Source organism: Castor canadensis, chromosome 4 (genome assembly GCF_047511655.1).
Source record: "Castor canadensis chromosome 4, mCasCan1.hap1v2, whole genome shotgun sequence".
Lineage (NCBI taxonomy): Eukaryota > Metazoa > Chordata > Mammalia > Rodentia > Castoridae > Castor > Castor canadensis.
In genome coordinates, this window is record NC_133389.1 from 155,133,315 (window position 1) to 155,156,101 (window position 22,787).

The window sequence follows — 22,787 nt, forward strand, 5'->3', positions numbered from 1 at the left end:
ACCGTTCCATATCTTTTTCCCAGCTTGTCTTGACTTCCAGCAACCATTCTTGGCTTGTGGAATCATGACTCCAATCTCTTCCCTGCCTTCACAGTGCCTCCTTCTCTGATTCTTCTCTTTCTCTTCTTCTTCATAAGGACATTCATCTTTGGATGTAGAGACCATCTGAATAATCCAAGATGATCTTACCACAAGAGCTTTAATTTTATTATGTCTACAGAGGCCCTTTATCCAACCAAATAAGGTCTCACTAACAGGTTTCAGTGATTATATATTTTGAGGCACCACCATTCAACCCACATTAGTACCATTCCTACAAAAGTTGATGCTGAACATAATTGAGCCTCCAGCTTCAATATGGCAACCATTAGTCACATGTCACTGTTTAAGTTTGAATAAATTAATGTGAAAATTTTGTACTTTAGTCATACCAGCTACATTCCAAGCATTCCATGTCTATTGTGGATAGTGGCTACTGCATTAGAGTTTATCAGGTATAAAACATTTCCATCACCACAGAAAGTTCTCTGGCAAAGTGCTTCTCTAGACACTACCTGGAGGTTGAAGGAGCAAGTTAAATCATCTAACTTGAACAGACAAACCCAGCACATAGGGCACCTTCAGGACAATCTGCCTGCCATGCACCATTTAAACAGCATGGAAAAGAAAGAGCAGAAAGGAAAAAGAATACCCAATATTCTACTTAAGGCTGTAGAGAGACATCAGAGATAATTAAATTTTATGTAGAGACAGTTTTCAGCACCTGATTCAAGTAAGTCCATTAGGAAATAAAAATATCTTTTAGGCATTTGGGGAAAATTTGTTTATGTGTAAGGTAGAATCATTGTTGATCTTTAAGTAGATTAATGGTATTGTAATTATGTAATAAAACATTCATATTTTTGGCGTGCCTTCCAAAGGATATAAAGAATGATTGAGTATAATTTCCACTCTAAGTACTTGCAAAATATTAACAGAAAAATATATGGATTAAAAATGTAGCAAATCTTGATAATGTTAAATAATGAACTGGATGACAGATGTATAGGACACATACTGTTAGCTGTACTTTGGACTAACTGAAAGTTTTCATTGTATAAATTTCAAAAGTGTAATCGTGTTTAAGTTATTTCTAGTCTAACATAAGTGAAAAAATTAATGTTAAAGTCAAACACCTGTATAGAATTCAAGACTCCAATTCCTGCAATTTATAAATGTGAGCTTGCAAAGCACTTATCTTCTCCAAATCTCAATTTCCTCCTCTGTGCAGTTGAGATCTTTGTGCATTGTGAGAATCAATGTACATCACAAATGTCATTATTAGTGTCTACACTTTTTGTGAGATAGATGAAATATACTGGATAGAAAGTGCCCTTGCTGCAGCAAAACTTCCCTAATTGGGCTGTTTGCAATGTAGTCTTAATTATAGAATTATGATTTTAATCCAGTTTTATTTTTAGTTTATGGACCCAGCTACTACTCACCATCTCCATTCCTATACCTTCATTTAACCCACCACATTCTGTCACCTGGGTAATTGTAATTACCCTCTAACTAGTCTCCGTGGCTCTCTCATCCAGCATCCCATCACCTTTAGTCTGTTCTTAACATACAGGTCAAAGAGACCCTTTTCCCCTTAAGGCAGACCACAGAATTTCCCTGTGTCAAGCCTTCTATTGGCTACCAACCTCACTGAGAGGAAGAGCCAAAATCATACCATTGCCCAGGCTGATCTACGTCTCCATTTCCACTCTGACCTCCAGCTCCTTAGTCTCCCACACTGGCCTCCTTACCATTTTCAGCACTTCCCTGCCTCAGGGTCTTTGTACCTGTTGTCCTCCTGTCTAGAGTACTCTTGCCCAGTTATCTGTACAGTTAACTCTTCCTCAGACCTTTGGTTTAGTATTCTCAGTGATGCCTCTCCTGATCAACTGGTTAAAAGTGTAGTCTCCAACTCCTACCAGCTGTCTCTGTCTCATTTTCCTCTATAATACTAAAAATCTATTTTAAATTTTATCTAGTTACTTTTTCTATTTCCTCCTCCCCTACTAGAATAGAAATTCTACAAAGGCAAGGATATGTATACAGTACTCAATTTCAAGCATCAAGAAAAACCCCACCAAAACACAAACAAAAAACTCTAAAATGTGCAGGTAACTCATTAGATATCTGTTGAATGATGAATGCAAGACATAAGATATGTAAAACAAGTTGTCTTTACAGGATGTGTTTATGGATCAATAAGAATGATTTGTATTTGTCCACATTGGTAGCTGGCCTATGAATTGGTAGTTTGGAAATACATTTCTGGAGAAGAGATGTATTTTCTTAAGCAAATAAAACATTTTTCCAGTAATGGCACTGGTTCTATTCATTTGTTATGATAGCAACTATTGTTAGTTAATGTATTAGAAAGAATTATAAAAGGTAAATCTAGGATTAATGACTAAAGTTGTTAGATTTAATCACAGTTTTAAAAGCATAAGTAGCATTAATGCATATTTTGCTTGTATTTTCTTTCTGCTTTAAGTTCTTTTTAAACTAGTTACATAAGTGAAATGTTCAGCTCCTAAGCAAACAGTAGAATTTCCTCCCTTCTGTTTGCATGGCTGTAACATCAAGGCACAGAACATGTCTACCACTCAGGAACATTCCCTCATGCCCTTTCTAACTCAATGCACCCCCCACCAGATGAAAGAGTCTTATTTCTGTCATCATAGGACTGTTTTGCCTGATCCAGAAGCTCTCATACACTGGATTACATACTAACTTCTTTTTGTGTCCAGATTCTTTCACTAAGCATGAGAATTTTGAGGTCCATCCCTGTTGTGTATTTTGGTCGTTTATTTCTTCTTTCTGCTGATTGATATTCTGTTGTATGAATATATCATAGTTTTGTTACCAGTCTCCTGTTGATAGGCATCTGAGACAGTCCCACTTTTTTACTGTGGTGAATCAGGCTTCTGCCAAACAGTCTTCACAGATTTTTGTAGATATATGGCATTGTTTTTCTTATAAGTACCTGAGAAGTGAATTGTGAGGTCATATGTTGGTGTATGTATAGTTTTGAAAGAACCCCTAGACCTTTTCTTAGTGGGATTATGCCATTTTACACTTCCACCAGCAGTGTATGAAGGTTTTCGATGTTCTGCATCCTATCCAATGTCTGGTATTATCATTCTTTGTCACTTCAGTGAGGGCTTCTTATTGTGGTTCAAATTTACATTTTCCTGACTTATGATATTGAGCACTTTTTCATTAGCCTTTTAGGCATTTTTTTTTAAATCTTTGCTGATATCTGTTTAAGTCTTTTGCTATCAGGCCATTTCACTTGACAAGTATTTTTATGTTGTATTCACATCCTTTGTTAGATATATTTGTTGCAGGTGTTTTCTCTTATTTACCTATAATTTCCTTGAATGGGGGGAGGGCATGCAGTACAGGGTTTTGAACTCTGGGCTTCTTGCTTGCTAGGCAGGTGTTCTACTACTTGAGCCGCTCCCTTAAGCCCTTTTTTGCTTTAGTTATTTTTTGGATAGGGTCTCATATTTTACCCAGAGCCAGCCTTAGTTCTTAGATGTTGATGGGGTCTTGCTAATGTTTTTGCCAAGGCTGACCTAGAACCTTAATCCTCCTTATCTCTGTCTTCTAAGTAGCTGGGATTACAGTTATGAGACACCACACCCAACTCTCCTTGATGCTTTTGCTTTTTCCTTTGTTGGTACTGGGATTTGGACTCAGGGCCTCATGCTTCCTAGGCTGGCTAGGAAGCCAGCCCCCACTCCTTGATGTTTTTTTGGTGTGAAGGTTTTATGTTTGGTGAAGTCTAACTTGCCAGTGTTTCATGGTTCATGCTTGTTGTGCCCTCTGTAAGACATGTTTGCTTACCCTAAGTTTGGGAAGATATTGTCCTTTGTTTTTATTTTGGTAGCTTTATTGTTTTAGTCTTTGTGTTCAGACCTACTTCCCACCCTGAATTGATTTTGGTATAATATAGTGTAGGAATGAAGGTTTTTGTTTCCCTTACCCAATTTTTCCAGCACCACTTCTTTTTGTTAAAAAAAAATTAGAATATATTCTTTGTAAAGGGGGATTCATTGTGACAATTCCAAAATAGGCTTATATTGTACATTGGCTAGATTGCCCCCCCATCTCTCCTCCTCGACTCTCCCCACCCTGCTTCAAGCAATTGCAAGAGGTTTCATTGTTCTTTTACGTATAGGTATTTTGAGTCCATCAACTGTATTCCCTCAACTTAATATCCTTCATTCACCCCCCCGTCTCCCATAAGTACCCCCTCACACACACTGTATCAATTTTACAGTTCTGTCTTTCGTTATTAATTTCTAAGTCAATGTTCAAAGGTGTTTCTCAGTGTATCCCTGCTGTGAGTATACTTTGGTCCATTCAGCCCCTTCCATGACTCTACTTACCCCTTCCCCGACTCTACCTTACTCCTTCCCCTACTCTACCTTACCCCTTCCCCACCCCCACATACACCCCATTTTTCAACAGCTTTCAATACCTGTCATTATATCCTGTACCTTCACAGATGTTATGTTTTACAATATTGTTGATGCTCTATCATTCTCTTTTCCATTCCCTTCTTCCCTGAGTTCCATAGAATAGTTCTACTGTTACAAACATGTTCTACATATGAGTTTGTATATGATCATGTTTGGTTTTGTGTATATGTTTATCTTTTGGATCTATCTTCCACATATGAGAGAAAACATGTGGCCTTTGTTTTTCTGAACCTGGCTTACTTCACTTAACATCATGTCCTCCAATTGCATCTATTTACCGTCAGACCACATCGTGTCCATTCTTCCTTCCAACTCCATTGGAGATATATACACACACACACATATATATATATATATATATCACATTTTCTTGATCCATTCATGAGTTGTAGGACATCTGGGTTGTTTCCATTGCTTGGCTATTGTGAACAGTATTGCAGTCATCATGCAAGTATTTCTTTTGTATCCTGACTTATGTTCCTTTGGACATATGCCAAGGAGTGGTATCACTTGATCATATGGAAGTTCTATTTTTAGCTTTTTGAGTAGTCTCCTATACTGCTTTCCATAATGGTTGTACTAATTTGCATTCCCATCAATAGTGTATAAGGGTTCCCTTTTCAACACATTCTCACCAGCAATTGTTGTTGATTTTGCCCTTGAGGATGGCCATTCTAACTGGGGTGAGATGAAATCTTAGTGTAGTTTTGATTTGCATCTCTTTTATAGCCAGGAAAGTTGAACACTTCTTCATGTATTTACTGGCCTTCTGTACCTCTTCCTTGAAGAATTCCCTATTCAATTCATGTGCCCATTTCTTAATTGGGATGTTGATTCTTTGGGGGTTCAGTGTTTTGTGTTTCCTATAAATTCTGGATATTAGTCCCTTATCAGATGAGTAACTGACATAGATTTTTCTCTTAAGTCAAGTGACTGAATTTTTTGCTGTGCAGAAGCTCTTTAGTTTGATGCAGTTCCATTTTTATATTCTTTCTCTTAGATGCTGAGCCATTGGAGTTTTATTTAGGAGGTCGTTTCTCATGCCTATATTTTCCAGTGCATTTCCTAGTACTTCCTGTAGTTGTTTCAGAGTTTCACACCTTACGTGAATGTTAATATCACGTTGAGTTGATATTGGTACAGGGTGAGAGACAGGGATCTAGTTTTAATTTTCTGCATGTGGATATCCAGTTTTCTCAGCAACATTTGTTGAAAATGCTCTCTTTTCTCCATCGTGTGCTTTGGGCTCCTTTGTCAAACATCAGTTGGCTGAACTGTGTGGACAATCTGTTTGGGTCTTCTATTCTAATCCATTGGTCTTCATGTTTGTTTTTGCCAATACCATGCTGTTTTTATTGTTATAAGCACTGCTTCTTGAACAGATCTCTCTTCAGTGAATTGTCCTTGCACCATTGCCACACTGGGAATTCAAAGTGGTAGAGGAGCACCTGCCTACCAAGCTGGAGGCTCTCAGTTCAACCCCCAGGACCTCAAAAAAAAGTTTTCGTATAAAATTTAAATTATCTTAAAAATATATCACATAAAAATTCAAATAGCATATTAGGTAGAAAGGCTACCTCCAATTCCACTCTCTAGAGGCAACCATTGTTATAAATTTTCTATATATCCTTCCAGACATTTTCTATATATCCTTCCAGACATTTTCTATGCAAGGACATCTAATTTATAAATATTAAGTTATAAATAATTATAAATATTACTATACCTATATTTATGCACCTTTATGCATACCTTATTTCCTTTTATAGTAGGAGTACTATGTCCTTATTTTTTTTTTTACAGCTGAAGAATGCTTCTTTTGTAATCCCTTATTAATGCACATTCAGGCTGTTTCCAATATGTCACTATTATAATAGCACTCAATGTGTTCTTCTTATTGATCATATCTGAAATCCTTTAGTTGTAATAAAGAAATTAATCCACCTTATAGTTACTGTCATAACATAAATTTAGTCAGCTTGTTTTGCTATTTTCTCTTTTACTGCTTCGTCTCTTTTCTATTTTCTGTTGTATAGCTGGGGCTTGTTTGGTCTCTTTCTCCTCTGCTGATAATTTGTTCTTTTAGTGGGTTCTTTGTAATTATATTTACTATACTCAGACCTCTGTTTCTTGGTTTATCAACTTTAGCAGGAACTATTGATGCCTGCTTTATAGCTTCTGATTCTCATTAGTGACATTATTTATATATTGTCCATGTATAATATTCACATTTTTCTGTAACTATTATTCAAACAGATATTTAGCTTTAGCTTTGCATGTATATGAATGTGTCATTCACCTCCAGACCCGTCAGCACTGTCATTAAACTGCTTCAGTAGTATCTTAGTCTGCTTTTGCTGTTATAACAAGAAACTTAAAATTGGGCAGTTCTTAAAGAACAGAAACTTGCTTTCTCATAATTCTGAAGGCTGTGGAGTCTAAGTTCATTCCCCAAAGTCTCCACCTCTTAACACCATCACAACAGGGCTTATGTTTCAACACATAAATCTGGGGACCATTCAGACCAGAAGAACCAGATTGGTTTCTTCACATTGACTCAATTATTGGTTGGCTGCTTTTCCTTATTTAGTAGTTTTTCAACTACTAAATGTAGTTTAAAATGTTTTTAAATGTTTTTCTTTGGTCTGTATTCATGTTTGAGACCAGCATGAATTTGCCTGAATTTTAGATGACTTTACTTTTCTCCTTCTTGACACAATACTTATGTTTACTATTTACAATAAGTTGTAATATTTTCTTATTGTATTTAGTTTTTAAATGTTTCTATGACCAATTAAGTTAACTTCATGTCCTATAGTGTTTGAAATTTAAAGAAAAATGTTACAGTGAGAAATCCCTTTGAGCATTGACTTAAATATTAAAAATGAAAGACAAGACTATAAAATAGGTACAGTTGGGAGGTGCTTGTGGGAGGGGGGAAGATGAATAAAAAAAGAAAAATGTTCTAAAATACAGTATTAGATGATATGCAAATAGCTGTCTAAGGTCTAACTTCAGTTCTATATGTTCTTTCAAACATATAGAAACATTTCTTTTCAAACATTTCTTTCCAGATTGTCTGCATACCCTGTTCTGGGCATTCATTTTCTCTGGTTTTCGATTTGGGGGTTTCTGGAGGCGACAGCTATCCTGACAAGAGAACAACCTGGGTCTCAGGGAAGTCTCCTAGATGACAGGTTTTATTTTGATGAGTTTGAATTTTCTCTGCTCTTCTGCCTTTCAGATACAAATCAGGTTGATATTTCTTTCTTCTCTCGATTTCACCTCCATGAAATTTCCCCAAGACAGGATACTGCTCAGAGGGCATAAATCTCTTCTAGCCTATTCTGAAGTTGGATCCTCACAAAGACTTACCCACAATTTCAGGCCCTACTCCTGTCCTCAGACCCTCTGCCATCTGTGCTCCCTTACTTCAGGAAAATGTAAGCCCCACTACAGATGTAAACATGTATTAGCTCTTCACACTATGCTTTTGGGCTGAGTCTCAATTTCATTGCAATGTCTAAGATAATGGTCATTTTCTAATTCCATTGTAGATGAATTTTCTTCTGATTTTTCAATCATTTGTTCATTTAGTGTTTCAGATAGGGAAGTGGTGTTATATACTTTTACTGTCATTTATTATAATCTTCCATTAGCGATTGATATATGAAAGAAATGCTCTTTAAAGAGAATTATTCTACTGTATCTTAAAGGCATAGAGTTATGTGGGATAAGGTGACATATCAAAACTCTTAGAATAATCTAGACTAACACAGTCCAATAGAACTTTCTGCAATAATGGAATTAATCTATATCTATACTAATACAGTGACGGCTAACTATATGTAGCTATTGAGCACTTGAAATGTGGTTTGTGAAAATGAGAAAATGAGTTTTTATTTTATTTTAATTAATTCAAATTTAAATTTATAGAGCCACACAAATAGCTAATGGTCACCATGTTAGATAGTGCAGATCTAAACAATATAATCTGAACACTAGACTGTGGCCAAAGAAATGGAAATAAAAGAGCACATTCAAGAAATATTATGGGCAAAAAAAAAAGAAACAACAGTGTTTTCATAGAAAAAGAGAGAAAAGGGAGATTTAAATAATTCAAAGGCAGTATGCTCTGAAGAATGGGGAAACTGGTAGTGCCATGAAATGATGAAGGGCATATTATCAAGGGGTATTTTGAAAAACAGATATTTTAACAGGTTGAGTTCCCAGTGGTAAAGCGATCTCCAAGTGGAAATGACAAGAAGCAATTAGAATTCTAATACTGAATCAGAATGGGGGGAGGTCAGAGCTACAAAAATAAAATCTTTTTCTTTGACACTCTTTCTTGAGAAAGTCTCTTCTGCCTCCATGCACCCCTTTTCAAAGATTGTCCTGTCCTCCCCCACATGGAGAGACCCTAATGTATGGCATAATAATGATGGTTCAGGGAAATTACTGTTTCACCTACTGAGTGATTAATATGAAATTAGTTACTGCAACACTCAGTGGTGCAGAGAGGATTGAGGAGGAATTTGGTTTTGTTTTAGAAAGGAAAAATAGAAGATAAAACACTGCTTTGCATACACAGAGTACTTTTCATCTGAGAATCTCTATATACTCAGCAAGCTTAATTAATGAGGAAACCTATAAGACAGAGAAGAGATGAAATAAGAGACAGATTCTTATGTTCTATTTCTGTAATTTTAAAAAAGCAGGCTTGGTATATTCCATTTCCATTAATGTACAAGTGTAGCCCCATGTGGCAGCCATGAGATATTCTTTTTTCTGCTGACTGATTTCTCTTGAAGGGATCCCTCTTCTAAGGGAAAGTAACCACACGGAAGCCCACCCCCTAACTTTATTGATGTCCTTCACTCTGTTGGCAGTGGAAAGCCATCCCTACCATCATCGTGCAGCAAGCATTCTCTGATAACCAAGTCTGCACATCCCTGGAAAGATTGTTTTGTTGCAGAATGGAGAAGGTTATCTTCTTCACCAAAATTATTCAAAACAAACATCCATGAATCTGGGACTAACATGAATTGAAAGAGGATAGGCAAGGCCCCTTAATGGGTACCCTACTGTGTAATCTCCCTTTCATCTTAATTCAGAATCCCTTGGAGATTCATGCTGCTTATGCAAAAAATATAACTTCTTCTAATTACTTATGTGTAGGGTACATGCTTTGGCCTAGTCAAAAGAGATATGCAATCATGTGTACAGGCATTTATTTTCATTTATTGTGACTTGAGAACAGATGCTGCTTTTTTATCTTATGCCTTCTTACTCTGTTTTGTTTTGTTGTTTTTTTCTCCCACCACCCCATTTCTTTTCACCTCCTTTCTACTCCTGAAAAATAAAAAATGAAATGAAAACATGTCCTGGCAAAAGAAAAAGTACCTTAAAAGATTGTGGCTTCTAAAAGTTTTAACTTAAGAGTTTGATGTTTTGTAAACTAAAACTAGCTGCCGTATACAAAAACAAATGTTTTCATTTGAAGAGGAGAAGATGCTAAGGGGGTTTGGCTTTTGTTTTGTAACTAGCTCAGGCCTTCCATATAAGTCTCCAGGCATATGTAGATCTTTACTCACAGCTCACAGCTCTCTCATCTTCCCTGGGTCTAGGACTTCAGCTTCATCCCCTATCCTTTCTTGCCCATCTTTCTTTAGCCACCTGAGCCAGCATTATACCTTTTCATCCCATCCCTCCTCACCTTGTTTGCCCAGAGACAGAAAGTTAAACTTCCTAATTAGTGCTGAAGGCTTCCTAACACCATCACCAAGTGTCCAAGAAGGTGCCACAGTGACCTGTCCATCTTATCATATAACTAGAAATTGAGAAGAAATGATCTAACACTTTCCACATTAAACAACAAATTCTCAAAATTCAAGTGAATTTGAAATCCACCTAAGTATAATTTTCTGCTCCATCCCCAGTAGTCTACACAGTGGCACTGATTAGCAGTAGCATTTTGTAATACTACTTAAGGCTTTAGCACTGTAGAGTTCTGCCAGTAATGGTGTTTAATTCACTTATATGTGCCAATTCATCTCTGTCAGAAGCCTATTAATTTCTTCATTATTTTACTCTGTCCCTAGCCCCTATATAATGAGACACAATGATCCCCACTTGTGTAACCAAAAAACTTAGAGTCTCTTATAAATTACCACTGATCCCACTGCTTTTAGTGACCAGACAGCCTCTGTATTTCTTTTTCATATTTAAATCAATTTTTGCAAACTCCTTTCTTTAGAAGACTGTGCTGGAACTCTAGGACACTAAATGGTGAAGTTATAGCAAAAATGTAAGATCCTGATGAGCTCTTCCACACACAACCCTGTTCTAAAAAGGACTTCCATAGCATTATACTAGAGATGAACTGTTTCCACAAACACCTCTCATTTAAAGAGAGGGACTGCTATCAGCTCAGCCATCAGTAGATAACATGTCAAAAATCTATAGCATTGTTATCAAGACCTTGTGACAAATAAAAGTCAGTGATGTAAAATTAATCTTCTTATGCTATGGGCATTTCTGCATGATGTGGTCTTAACTAAACAGGAAAGTCACTGCTGAGTGTCTAGCAAGAGTTAACATAGATTTGGGAGACTATTTCATTGTATTTGCATACCAAACTCACAAACAACTCTGCTATCTCTTCTATATTTTCCAGGATTGGAGCAAAACATCAAGAGCTAAGGAAAAAGCAGGCAAGACCTCTTGTTGATTTTGCTACTGGAGCAATTGGATCAGTGCATGATATGGATGATGATGAAATGGACCCCAATTATGCCAGAGTGAACCACTTTCGGGAACCCTGTGCATCTGCAAATGTCTTTAGATCTCCATCTCCCCCTCGGGCCGGACCACTCAGTTACCCTCGGGATGGCCGTCCACTGTCTCCAGAGAGAGACCACTTAGAGGGTCTCTATGCCAAGGTCAACAAGCCATATCATCCACCAGCTGCAGTTGACAGGTAATGTAACTTAGTGAAAGATGAATGCAGTTTTAATTCAGTAAGTTTCAAATCATCTCTACTGCTGAAGCAGATAAAAATGTATCCTTCCATCTATTAGAACTGAAATGACATAGTACCCTAGACAAGTGTTCCATTTGACCCACCCGTAGGTATCAGCCATCAAAAATAAAACAATAGCCAGTTAGAAGGTGGCATGAATAAATGATAGTAGTAGAGTTCGTGGTGCATCAGGAAGCAATTTTTGCAGGAATATTGTGTCAGAGAACTAATGATGAAAACTTTGAAGGAATAGCGTCCTTTCTCCTAAGAGCCCCACTACAAAGACTTATGTAAGAAGATAGCATGACATTTGGAGGTGAGGAGTGAGAGAAGAGAAAATGATGACTTCCAAGTAGTTGTAATTGAAGTGGAATTATAGATAGCTGCAGACATACAGGGGACTTTGAAAAGTAAGATTGGGATTGTTTTACTCAAGGAAAATGTGACCCTGTGTAGATATTCACAGATGATCAGAGGTGGAAAAGGAGATCATCTTGGCAATAGGAGTCTGATGAAGTAGAGAAAGATGGGAGATGACAAAGACAAGGAGCTTTAGGTTTAGCAGCTAAGGAGAGAGATAATAAGACCATCTGTCAGCACAATTACAGTAGGTGGGGAACAAGGTGGTTCCAACCCCACCACCTGCCAAAAGGAAAATGCCTTATGTCTTGAAAAGTTGATCTAAGAGAGTTTTAGTCAATATGCATTGTTAGGTGACCCTTGAAATTACACATTCAGGGAGCAGGCTTGACTGACCTTGCTTTAATCTGACTGCAGCTTAAAGTCTGGAGGGAGGAGTCAAAGAAGGCTCAAAGAGTTCTCATTCTAGATAGAAAAAAGACTCAATTTCCAGATTTCTTAGGGTTCTGACAACCACCCAGTCCCTATTAGTAGCCAGCTTTTGTGTGATAGCATGATGTATTGCATATGTTTACTGTTTACATTTCCCCAGCTGGGTGATATTATGCACTTTCAATTAGGTTGGGGAGAGGAAGGGAAATCATGGCATTTTTATGCAGACTGTAAAGTGTAGCTTCACAAGACTGATTACCTTTCAGAGCCTTTCCAATAACCAAGTGGGAAGAAAGGAGCAATTTTTAATCCTTACTGTCAAGCTTCCAGGTTGATAATATTAAAGAAAGATGGTCAAGTTTTTCTTTGGGACAAGATGAAAATATAAAATCCTATGACTATGTGGTATGGCCATAATAACTAAACTGCTAATTCAAAGGATTGATTAAGAGTTGTCCTTTTCTCCCCAGCCTTCATAGAAGGTTCAATTTTGTCATGTAAATAATAATATGACATTCCAGTCTATTCTGGCCTGGAGCATAGTCAATCTTCCTTCTCTAAGTCGGGTAGGTCTCCATAGCAATCCTCTTTGCATATGTCCGCTGCTAGAATCCCAGCACAGAAGGACTGTTTCTTAGCTCCTCCTAAGCTAGTATCTCTCAATATTAATTCCATAGAGCTAAATATGAACTATTCTAGTCTCAATCAAATCCACATGGGGAATTCAGCAGATTTCTGAAGCCCAACATGCTGACATGCAAATTAAGTCTATAAGAAGACCATCCAAGAACTGACACTCACCAGACCCCAAATTTTGTCACCTGAAGCTTATCCACCCCACAAAACTTATATTCTTTAAGACACTGTGTCAGTCGGCTTTCCAGAACTGTGACAAAATACCTGAGATAAACACCTAAAAAGAGAAAAGATTTATTTTGGCTCGTGGTTTTAGAGATTTCAGCCCATCGTCACTTGACTTTGTTGTTTCTAGGCCACAATGAGGCAGAACATCATGGCAAAAGCATGTAGTGAAACAAAGCTCCTCACTGCATAGCAGCTGAGAATCAGAGGTAGAGGACACCAAGGAGCCAGAGATAAACTATTCCCTCCAAAGTCACACCCCCAGGGAACTACTTCCTCTATGCTCCACCTTTGAATAGTACATTAAGCTATGATCTCATCAATGAGCTTAGAGCCTTCATGATGAAATCACCTCTCAATTTCCTATGTCTAAACACTACTGTACCCAGGGCCAAGTCTTCAATACTTGAGTCTATGGGGAACATTTCATACTCAAACCATAATAGACACTATATAGGAATGCTGTCCTAAGAGGATTTTAACTCCTGTAGATTGGACCAGGAATGAAATTTCTTAGGATAATCTTAACTGCCACCACTATATCAAGACTCAGTTATTTACTGCCTAGCCCAGACATCTGTATGAGTAATAAGGTCTTACTTATGTCAGTGACCCCTTTCTATTACTAAATGATCTGAAGTTGCTTTCAGTAGAGTTATAAACTGTCATATTTTTGGATAGCAGATCAAAGGGTGACTTTATACCCAGATTTATCTTTATTCTATTCTTATCTTTAATTATATTTAAAGACTGCTTTGCTCCTTTTTCTTGAAGTCTTAAAGCCAGCAATTTTTATCTTGGCACATGGTAAGCATTCCATAATGCTAGCTATTATCATCATCATAGTTACTATTGTTAACAGTACTACTGTCCATCAGTGAAATTCTGGGCCCAGGTGAGCCTAAGAAAAGTTTCGTTGGCAGTGTCCCTACAAGCAAATTCTGCAAGTTCTATACCTTCCTTAATTATAATTAAAGAGTGCCATCATTTACCCATCTATTCAGTCAGTCACTCACTCATTCACTCAAAAAGCATTCATTTGCTACCTACTGTGCTCTAGATATTGTAGAAAGCTCTAGATAAGATACAAAGATGACCTCAACATGGTCCCAGTCCAGAAGTAGTTGTATTCTAATCAGCACGGGACCAACGCATGTGAAAATGGATAACTTCAATATAATACAAGTAGAAGAAGAGAATTCTTGCTTTCTTAACTCTCCCTGAGCTAGGCAGGAAAGGCTTCCCAAAACCTCTGGAAGGATTCATAAGCATTAACCATATATAGTAGGATAATTGCTTTCCTTACAATGTCATCAAGCATGAACAATGGCTAAGTGCCTGGAAAAAATACACATTTTAGGGAAGGTCAGAAGCACCCAGAACACAGAAGTGTGGGTGAGAAGGAAAGTCATGAAAATGAGACTGGACAGCAGGTTGGAGTCGATTTGTGAATGACTCTGTGACATTCGATGCTGATAATTATTGACTGGTAGTAACTGTCTGGAAGTCTGTGTTAAGAAGGTTCTGAAGAACAGGACCTGCCTGGAACTGAGGGAGGAAGGGGGGAGAGGCTGGGGGAGGGGGACTGGGGAGGGGGAGAAATGACCCAAACAATGTATACACATGCGAATAAAAGAATAATAAAAAAAGAAATAAAATGGAAAACAGTTTGAGAAAAAAAAAAAGAAGAAGAAGGTTCTGAAGATATACTTGAATAGTAGAGCCTACCCTGGGCTCCAGAAAAATGAGAGGTAGCATGTGTGCAGTGGATACTGATATGTTTTCCAATCCTGTGGAAAATGGGAGCTATTAAAGTATCATAATTGAGGAATGAACTGATAGATTTTTATTTAGGGAAAATAGCCTGTCCAGGAAGATGGTGAGACGAATTAGGATATGATTACATTTGTAAGAGATGACAAAGCCTGGAGGCAGGAGAAAGCAAAGAGCAGCCAAAACCCCTAGCTTAGTATTAAGAGAAAGATGTTTAGCAGGTGGTACAGAAATGAGGTTTTCAAGTGCACTATAGGCCAAGAAACTGGGAATTGCAAGGAGAGTTTGGGATTTGGCCACAAAAAAGCCAAATTAATGTAGAACAATGTCAATAGCTCAGTAGGAACACAGGGAGAATTGCAACAAAAAGAGAAATAAGGAGGCAAGAACTTAAAGTGAACTCAGCAATAAAGAAAGAACAGAGGTGCAGGAGAAAACCGGTGCACCTTTGAAGTTCCATCTGTGACAGTATTTCAGAGCTAACAGGAAAATTCAGAGACCCTCCAGAATAACCTCAGACTATCACTTCAGAAACTGATGTCCAGTTGAGTGACTTGCTCAAAGTTGCACAGCATGGAGTCAGAAATTTATTCTGTATCTCTATATTGTACAGTCTTCTTTTTCCCTACTCTACAGAGTCATATAGACCAGTACTCTCATTTCTTTGTTAAAGAAGCTAGTACAGTATCCAGAGAGTAGAGTGACATCTACTCCTAGAATGTTAATGTCAGGTGAAGCCATGGCTTTTGGAAGGATGCTGACCTGGGTCCATTTCCCTACCAGATAACAACTGCATGATTTTCAGTAAAATAACTATTTCAAGATATCATGTCTTATCTTTTCTTTTCTTTTTTTGGTGGTACCAGGGTTTAAATTCAGGGCCTTATTCTTGCTAGGCAGGGCATCTCTTACTTGAGCCATACCCTCAGTCCATTTTTGGTTTAGTTATTTTTCAGGTAGTGTCTCATGTTTTTGCCTGGGGCTGGCCTCAGACCATGATCCTTCTACATACACCTCTTGCATCGACCACAAGTATGCACCACCACATCAGGCTTATTGATTGAAATGGGATCCCACTAACTTCTTGCCCAGCTGGCCTTGAATCACAATCCTCCTGATAGCCACGTCCCAAGTAGCTGGGGTTACAGGCATGAACCACCATGTCTGGCCTGTCATGCCTTATCTTCATCCAAATGATTCAACAAATACTTATTGAACATCTTCTAAGAACCAGGACCAGAATCAGTACTGAGTCTACCAGGAGACCTGGGGCACATGGGTACATTCCTCTTGTATGAGGTTTGTACTCTAGTAGTAGGTACATAGACCTAAGGATTCAGCAAGAACATAAGATGAAAAGGAACACTGTAGGGTCAGCACAGGGTAGCTGCTATGGCTGGAGCTGTTGGGTTGGAGGCATGAGAGAAGGTCAAAGTGAGAAGAAGCACCATGTGTTAGAGGAACTCCAAGAAGTTCTACAAAATAGAAAGTTGAGTGAGGGTAAATGGTAAGAGATAAAACAGGAGAGTCCAAGAGTTGAGCAGAAAGCAAATGAGAGCCTTGGCCACCTTGTAGGGAGTTTCCAGTCATGCTGAGAGAGGTGAGGCAGACTATAGTGGGAAAGGGCAGGCTGAGGATTTTAGCATGGCTCACAGTCTTGAAATTCCATAGGCTGCTCAACAATGGCTCCTCCTCGCCTCCTCCCTATAAAAGGGAGAGTTATAATGATGGCCTCACATGCTGTGATTGTTAAACACAGTTTTACAGTTTGTATTTTTTTTTTTGGAGGGGACTGAATATCTATATAAACCATATAAACTATACCCTATTTGTCAGTATATCTCTTATCTACTCTGTGTGTGGCTCATGGTAGCATCCTATTATGGTCAACATTTTTCTCTTCCCTCCTTGCTTCTAGAGTTGGCCCTAAACCTTCAGCCCTTCTAAGAAAAAACACCTTAGCTTATGTAGGATTCATCTGTAAGTGGTGGTGCTTAGAAAGGAAAAAAAATCCTGTCATGACAGAGACAGATGACTGCCTTTGCACAGTGCTGGTTCTTCAGGATTTGAACATAGTCTGGGTTAAGTCCTACCCTCCGATTGAGCCTGATATCTATTGAGGGTAAAACGTGCTGGTCTTGCCCTCCCACATCAGCATGTAAAGGGCTCCCACAGTATCTGATCATTCAAATATACAGCTTGAATGGGGAAAGAATAGACCCACATGGGAGAAGGTGTTTGTGGCACTTGATACAATTGCGGTTTTGCATTATTTGATGTTTTTTGTTTTGGGTTTCTTGAGACAGGGTCTTGCTGTGTAGCCCAAGCTGGCCTCAAACTCATGATCCTCTACCTCAACCTCCCAAATGCTTGGATTATAGGCATGCACCCACTATGCCCAGCTGATTAACATTCTTAATTAAAGATTGCTAAATATGTTTGGTCACATTCGTTCAGTAAAAATGCTCTTGGTATGTGTATTTGTTCCTCAGTGATAGACACCTGTTTAGTCTAATAATATATACATCATTAAACATTCACCAAATATATAAATTAATAAAAGCATATGATTTTTAAGTATTACAATATAGGTAGTGGTTCTAATATTTTTCCTCCTCCCAAATGGGGTGCATAACAGCCAACTGGAGACCCCTGATCTCAACTCCAGGATCCATGGGTGTGGGCATCTTGCCTGTCTTTGTATACCATTGTATCCTCAGTTCCCAGGACAATTGTTACTCAATAAATACTTTTGCAGTGGGTGAATGAGTGGTTTAACAGAACCTTAGTGTTGGATGGTACCAAATGCCAAGTCATGTTCACTACAAAATCCTACACAAGATACCACTCAGTTCATTCTGACAATCTTCTATCAACAAGAATTCATGAGACACCCTTTTTCACTTTTAGATCACTCTGATTAATACATAAATGCCCACTTTTTATCCAGTTATATACTGTCTGTGGAGCATTGTCCATTGATCCTGGATTGCTCTTCCTGGACACAAAACATTAACAGCCCTTCAGATATTTGAAGTGACTTCTATGCCCACCTTCATTAAGAAGCATTTACTGAATTCCAGACGTGTGCCAGGCTGTATGCTCCAAACTGGCCTCAATAAGCATGCAGAAAGCATGGCACTTGAGTATGTCACTGCAAATCATTTCTTCAGCATAAATTCCCCCAGCTGTTTTAGTCCCTTCTCACATTATAGTCTACAACTGTGGCCCTCTAAGTGGCCATTTTCTGAATACCTCAGTCTATTAAGTTTGTGATTTCGGTGTTAAGCATAGCCTATACAACCAGATGTCACATTAAAGATACCATAAGAAGGCAATGGGGTTTTTGTGCCTTTGATCTTAATCTTTCATAATTATTCACGTGGCCTCAATTTGTACATCAGTTGTCATAATTAACTTGAATTTTTTAACTAAAATTCCTGTGTTTTTCATTTGGGTCATCAAGCCATCTTCCCACCCTTGGTATATTATACCAAATCCTATATTCATAGAATTATTTTTCTAAAATGTAAGATATCCTTTATATCTGGGTTAAAACCTACTTGTTAGGTTTTTAAGCCAGGTGGACTGTCCTAACACTCAGAAAGCTGAGGCAGGAGGATCTTGAGTTTGAGACCAGCCTGAACTACACAGTGAGACCCTGTCTCAAAAATCCAAAAACAAAACAAAAAAAATATTGCTTGTTAGGTTTAACCCATTGTTGTAGCTAATAGATATATTTTAGGCATTGATTTTTCCCCTCCAATGTATTAGCTATCCTTCCGAGGTTAAACCATTGTCATATTTATCATTGTAGACTCATCTTTATCATTGATAAGATCATTGATCAATGTCAAATACAATCCTATCACTCATTATTTGAGAACTCCATTAATCAACACTCTTTGGGATCCTCACTTAGCAATTAATCTAGTCAACTATTATCTAGTCTTCATTCTCCAGTTCATTTGTGAATGTTGTGGAATATTTTGTCAAATATCTAACTGACATGTTAGATATTTAACATCTAAACACGTTTGTGAGAATCTCTTGATTTACCATCTGGTAACCCTGACAAGAAAGGGGGTTACTTACTCTTGGTCAGTCCTAGTGGACTGACAAACATTTATGTTTGTCTATGCAAAATAAGATTTTTTGTGGTCCAGTGTGACACGAGGCTCTTAGAGTTTGCTGACTAAGTACTTATTGACTGACATATAGCAGCTGTAAAATTAAAGTGGCAAGCAACACACAGCTCAATAGTCTAACTAAGTGGCCTTGATTTTGTAGCATGTATTCACCAATAGTTGTAGGAAAATCTTCTTGAGCATTTTCTGTGTCCCATAGCTCATACAAAGAAGCTTACAAACAATCCTCACCCCCAAGGAACTCAGTCTAACAGTTGAAACTGTCTCGTGAGCAAATAATCACAGTATAAGATGTTCCATTAGCACTGAGGCAGATATAGGATATATTGTAAAAATAATTCAATTGCAAATACATTCAACTTGGAAAAGACTTGAGGCTATGGATTGGTCTTTCTAGGACCTTGATTCAAATGTATTAATTTTTCAAAAGCCTCAATTTCTGCTCTGTAAAATGTAAAATGATGACGAGAATATACCATACCTCTATGGATTGTTTATGGCTTAAGTAAAATTAGTTCAGTGCCAAATAAATACTAACTGCAACTCTTCGGGAGGGTTATGGACAATATTGTTATTGGACTATGTATCAAAAAGATCAATGAACTATTTAAAAAGGTAATTGATTATATCTTGGTATTGATTATATCTTGGTGTTGATTGTAGTAATGTGTTTGAGAACCTATTAGATTCCATCTGTTCTATGGTCACATGGTTGATGGTTAATTCCTATCTCCAACCCTGACTCCTGCCAGTGTATTGTGATAACCAGAAACAAAAAGTAGAAACAGAAAAGCAAGTGAGGGGATAAAATACAAGACAACTGAAAAACAGCTCAGTTTCTGTTATATCTGTCATATCATCTGCATAAGTGAAGAATGCACCAATAAAACTGTGAGCTGATTGACAATTGTCTCTTAAAAATCTTAACTCATTATGATATCCTAAACTAGTAATCAGAACTGAGGTTATCTTCCTGCCACATCACTTGAGTGTCCATTTAGTTTGGAGTTGGGCTCAACAATTGTCCACAGAATGGGTAATTTCTAGGGACTGCAGAAGAGCTGTCAATAACACAGTGTGTCAAGACAAATCTTGTTAGGTGAACAATAGAAAACCCACCTGACAAATTTATCTTACTTATTAAGGAATTCAGTTGTCCCTGGCCTTTAAAGTAACCTATTTTCCCCTTGCTCCTTGCCTTATTCAATGATTACACTTCACCCTTATATTGCATCATGATTCTAAGATGGCTTTATATCCACTTTCTGGGGAAAAACAAATAGAAAGAGGTAAATAAATGGTCAATCGAACATTCTAGTCAAGTTCTTCCCTTTGGAAAGATTGCCCAGAAACTCCAACAATTTTCCATTGGCAAAAGTTAGAGTAAAAGAACATGTCTACTTGTGAGAGAATAGGGTTTCATCTTCTTGGTAAACAAAATCAAGGGAAAAACAAAGGAATTGCAAGAAGCTTTTAGAGACTCATTCTGTGGAATCCACCACAAATAGATTACTTCTAGATGACTCCTCTCCTTTTTTTCCCTTTCACTTTCATTTAATAATGCAAAAGTTATACTTTGGTGTTACATAGCACTTTGGTCAAGTATATTCTTATTAATTCCCTGTGGGAGGCTATCCTTATTATGTAACTCCCCTTTTATAACTCAGACAAAAATATTTCAGCTGAATAATTTGTAATATTAACTAACTGAGATAACTGGGGGACATCCATTGTTAGTTTTCATAATCACTGAAAAAATGATTTGGGGAAATTCTCAGATAAGAGCAATGACATGTATAAAAAATATTAACAGAAAATCTCTGTAGCCAAGTGTGATTAGCTGGGTAGAAACATACTGGGTGCTACTTGGGCAATGTAGGATGGTTGACATTGCTTCATTACAATAATGTATCAATTTCAGAAATTCATCTTTTCACTAAGCTGTGGTTTTGATATGTACAGGTCATACCTCTACTGGTGTTTGCCCTCTGTCTCCTTCCTAGTGATTTTATAGTTAATTTTATTTTATCTTAACAGAGTTTTAGATCTTATTTCTGACTTACAACTTTGTGGAAGCTGTGTACAGGGACTTGAATAGTGAATACAGTAAATTTCTTAGAGATGTGTTTTCTGGTTTCTACAAATAGAGTCAAAGTGACCTCATTCAGTTTGGGAATTCCAGGGATAAATGCCAGTTCCATAGAGATTTAACTCATCCATTGAATGAAGCACTTGGTTTTTTTTTCTTTCCTTTGAACATATTACTATCATCTAAGTGACTTTTAAACAATAATGAGAAATATCTTAATGAAAGAATCCTATGACCAGATAAGTGCTAATAGTAATGGATATACCATTAACTCTACTTTCCTCCATCCCCAATGTAAAACTTGATGTTCTCATCAATTTTTTCCATGTTCTAAGAGCTCTATATTGGGACTAGGCTAGTTGTTTCTGACTTAGCTGTCAGCTTCGGGGGGGTGACAAATGTAGACAGCCTTCCCCTTTACTAGATGAGCTAGGCAAGGAGGGTTGATAGTCAGTGACCATCCATTTCCAAGACCATCCCCCAGCCTAACCCCTGAAAGTAAGTGAGCACATTTAAGCAGTTCTTGTCAAAGGGCTACCCTGATTCTCAAAGCTGTCATTTAGACATCCACTTTAATTTTTAAACATTTTTTAAACTTTAGGATCTGTTCATGTAACTAATTCTGTTTACTAAGTGGGAGTTGGAGGGGATGTATAAAGTATTCTTATTTGGAGATAAAAATAACATGAAGGGATTAGAACAGAATAAGAGTTTCCTACCCTATGAAAGGATTCAGTTGATAGCTTGGACTAGGAATAGGGATGTGCTATGGTAAGGATAGGCCACAGATGCGATGGGAATACATAAGAGGAGCACTGCATATCAAAGAAGTTGCCTTGAAGGAATCTATATTATTACCTAAAGAACAAGTAAAAATTACTTGAGTGTGCAGAATAGCATGCACAAAGGCCTAGAAAGTGTGGTGCATTTGGGGAAGTGCATGCGTCAGAGGAAATGCATTGCAGCGTGTGAGTTAGGGCCAGCTGGAGGCAAGAGAGGAAGGTTAGCATTGTTATTAAAGACCAGGTAATCTAGGTACAGCGTTTAAACCAGCTCAAGGGAGACAGGAAAGCCACGAAGAGAGCTCAGATTGATGCTTTAGAAAGATGACAGGAATAGGAATCTACTGCACATATGAGAAACTGCACACTTGGAGAAATTAAGATTTTTACCTATGATGATAAAAGCAGTAAGTTGAAAAAGTCAGAATTCAGCCCAGGTCTCACTCCACGCTTCCAGCTCTGCCAATTTTTCAGACTATGGGTTTTAATCCATTAGTACATCTCAGAATCAGTTTAGTGGGATCAGTGAACTTGTTTTGAACAAAACAGAATAGAAAGGAGTAGAAAACAACTACATAGATTATAATAAATGTAAGAATTATTTCGTATTTTTTCAGTTGCAGATTATATGTGTGTGTGTGTAAATAGCATATGATGCAACATGTATTTCTCACTATGCATGCAATAAAAAAGATGGAAGCCACTAAGTACACATGTTCTTCTTCACCTATCAGATATCCATCTATCCCTGTTTCCTTCCTTCCGTCCTTCCTTCCTTCTTTCCTTTCCATAATT

The 22,787-nt window shown here is 37.6% G+C and overlaps 1 protein-coding gene across 9 annotated transcripts in view; it reads left to right on the top strand.

The window, feature by feature from the left end:
* The window catches only part of Pard3b (par-3 family cell polarity regulator beta), a 977,771-nt gene that overhangs the window by 811,135 nt on the left and 143,849 nt on the right, over positions 1 to 22,787 (top strand). For 8 of the 9 annotated variants that reach the window (XM_074071526.1, XM_074071528.1, XM_074071527.1 and 5 more), the window contains one exon: positions 11,203 to 11,505. In XM_074071526.1, coding sequence (XP_073927627.1) covers positions 11,203 to 11,505 — 303 coding nt within the window. Of the gene's footprint in view, positions 1 to 7,600; positions 7,970 to 11,202; positions 11,506 to 22,787 lie in introns of those variants that run through there. The other variant, XR_012447363.1, reaches the window with a different exon arrangement.